General features: G+C 44.0%; 1 protein-coding gene across 1 annotated transcript; it reads right to left on the reverse strand.

Moving 5' to 3' along the window:
* Positions 1-452: 452 nt before the first annotated feature.
* LOC139006792 (NADH dehydrogenase [ubiquinone] 1 alpha subcomplex subunit 1-like) lies at positions 453-713 on the reverse strand. The gene has a single exon (XM_070409458.1). The coding sequence runs from the start codon at positions 711-713 to the stop codon at positions 501-503; it is 213 nt and encodes a 70-aa protein (XP_070265559.1). The 3' UTR covers positions 453-500.
* Positions 714-1062: the final 349 nt, after the last annotated feature.

Here is a 1062-nt window from a genome sequence, read left to right on the forward strand (position 1 = left end):
CTCTGCAGATATATTCCAAACCAGACAGACAAACAGAAAACCAAAAAGTTTTGCCCTATTTGACCTTAACCATGGTAGGTGTGTTCAGCGTCTTCCCTACTGAGGTCCAGGCCCTGTGTAGTTGGAGGCAGACCAGGTGATGTACTCTTTGTTTCACTGGAGACAAAAGGGGGCCCTCACAACTCTTGGTTTTACAGGCACTGCCCTATATCCTTCCTTTAAAAAAATAATTCTTTATTGTTGAAAGTATTACATATGTCCCCCCTTTTCCCCCATTGACCCCCTCTAGCCCCCCCAACCCCCCTCCCCACCTTCCTTCTGAGTTTCCGCTCTCTGTTCCATGCTTCCATGTCTCTGGATCCACTCCGTTCATCAGGTTTTTTTTGTTTTTTATTTTATTTTTTAACTTTTATTATGCATTACATAATATACTGCATAACCTTCTAGCACGGGTAGATGAGCAAAACTGAGTTATTTTTCATTAATCAGGAAGTGCTTCCTTAATCAATATTCTCCAAACCCTTTGACACATAGTAATGATTAACTCCAGAGATGCGTCTATCTCTCTCCATCAAAGACCACTGATATGAATAACAGGCAACCCTTTTTTCCTTGCCCCCGTTGCTGAACCTGTGAATATGCGCATTGGCAATTCCAGGGATGAGCAAACACACGCCCATGACAGCAAGCCCGGGGAGAATCTCGAACCACATTGCCGTAAGGTTACCAAAGCCAGAAAAATACCTCCAGCTCCCGAAAAGGGACCGACTTCGATCCTGTCCCACTCTCATCAGTTTATTTTGATGATTACTTAGATTCCACATTGTAACCCTTGCCAGCTTACCCAGTCAGTTCTCTATCTTCTGAGGCTTGTTGTCTGGTTCACACTCACTTCTGATTCCTGACTTTCAATAACCCACAAAGGCATCCCAGGAGCATTCAGCCTGGTATCACCCTGGACACCCACCATCATCTCACATTCATTACTATGTGCCCCATAAGCAGTATGCTCCACATGGATTATCTCATTTAAACTTCATAACAACCCTGTGAGTCAAGTAC

This window comes from Myotis yumanensis, unplaced genomic scaffold (genome assembly GCF_028538775.1).
Source record: "Myotis yumanensis isolate MYYU_CA2020_CCGP unplaced genomic scaffold, mMyoYum1.0.hap1 SCAF_1, whole genome shotgun sequence".
Taxonomy (NCBI): Eukaryota; Metazoa; Chordata; class Mammalia; order Chiroptera; family Vespertilionidae; genus Myotis; species Myotis yumanensis.

Coding starts and splice junctions, on each gene's coding strand:
- LOC139006792 (XM_070409458.1), bottom strand. CDS start 713: ATGTGGTTCGAGATTCTCCCCGGGCTTGCTGTCATGGGCGTGTGTTTG.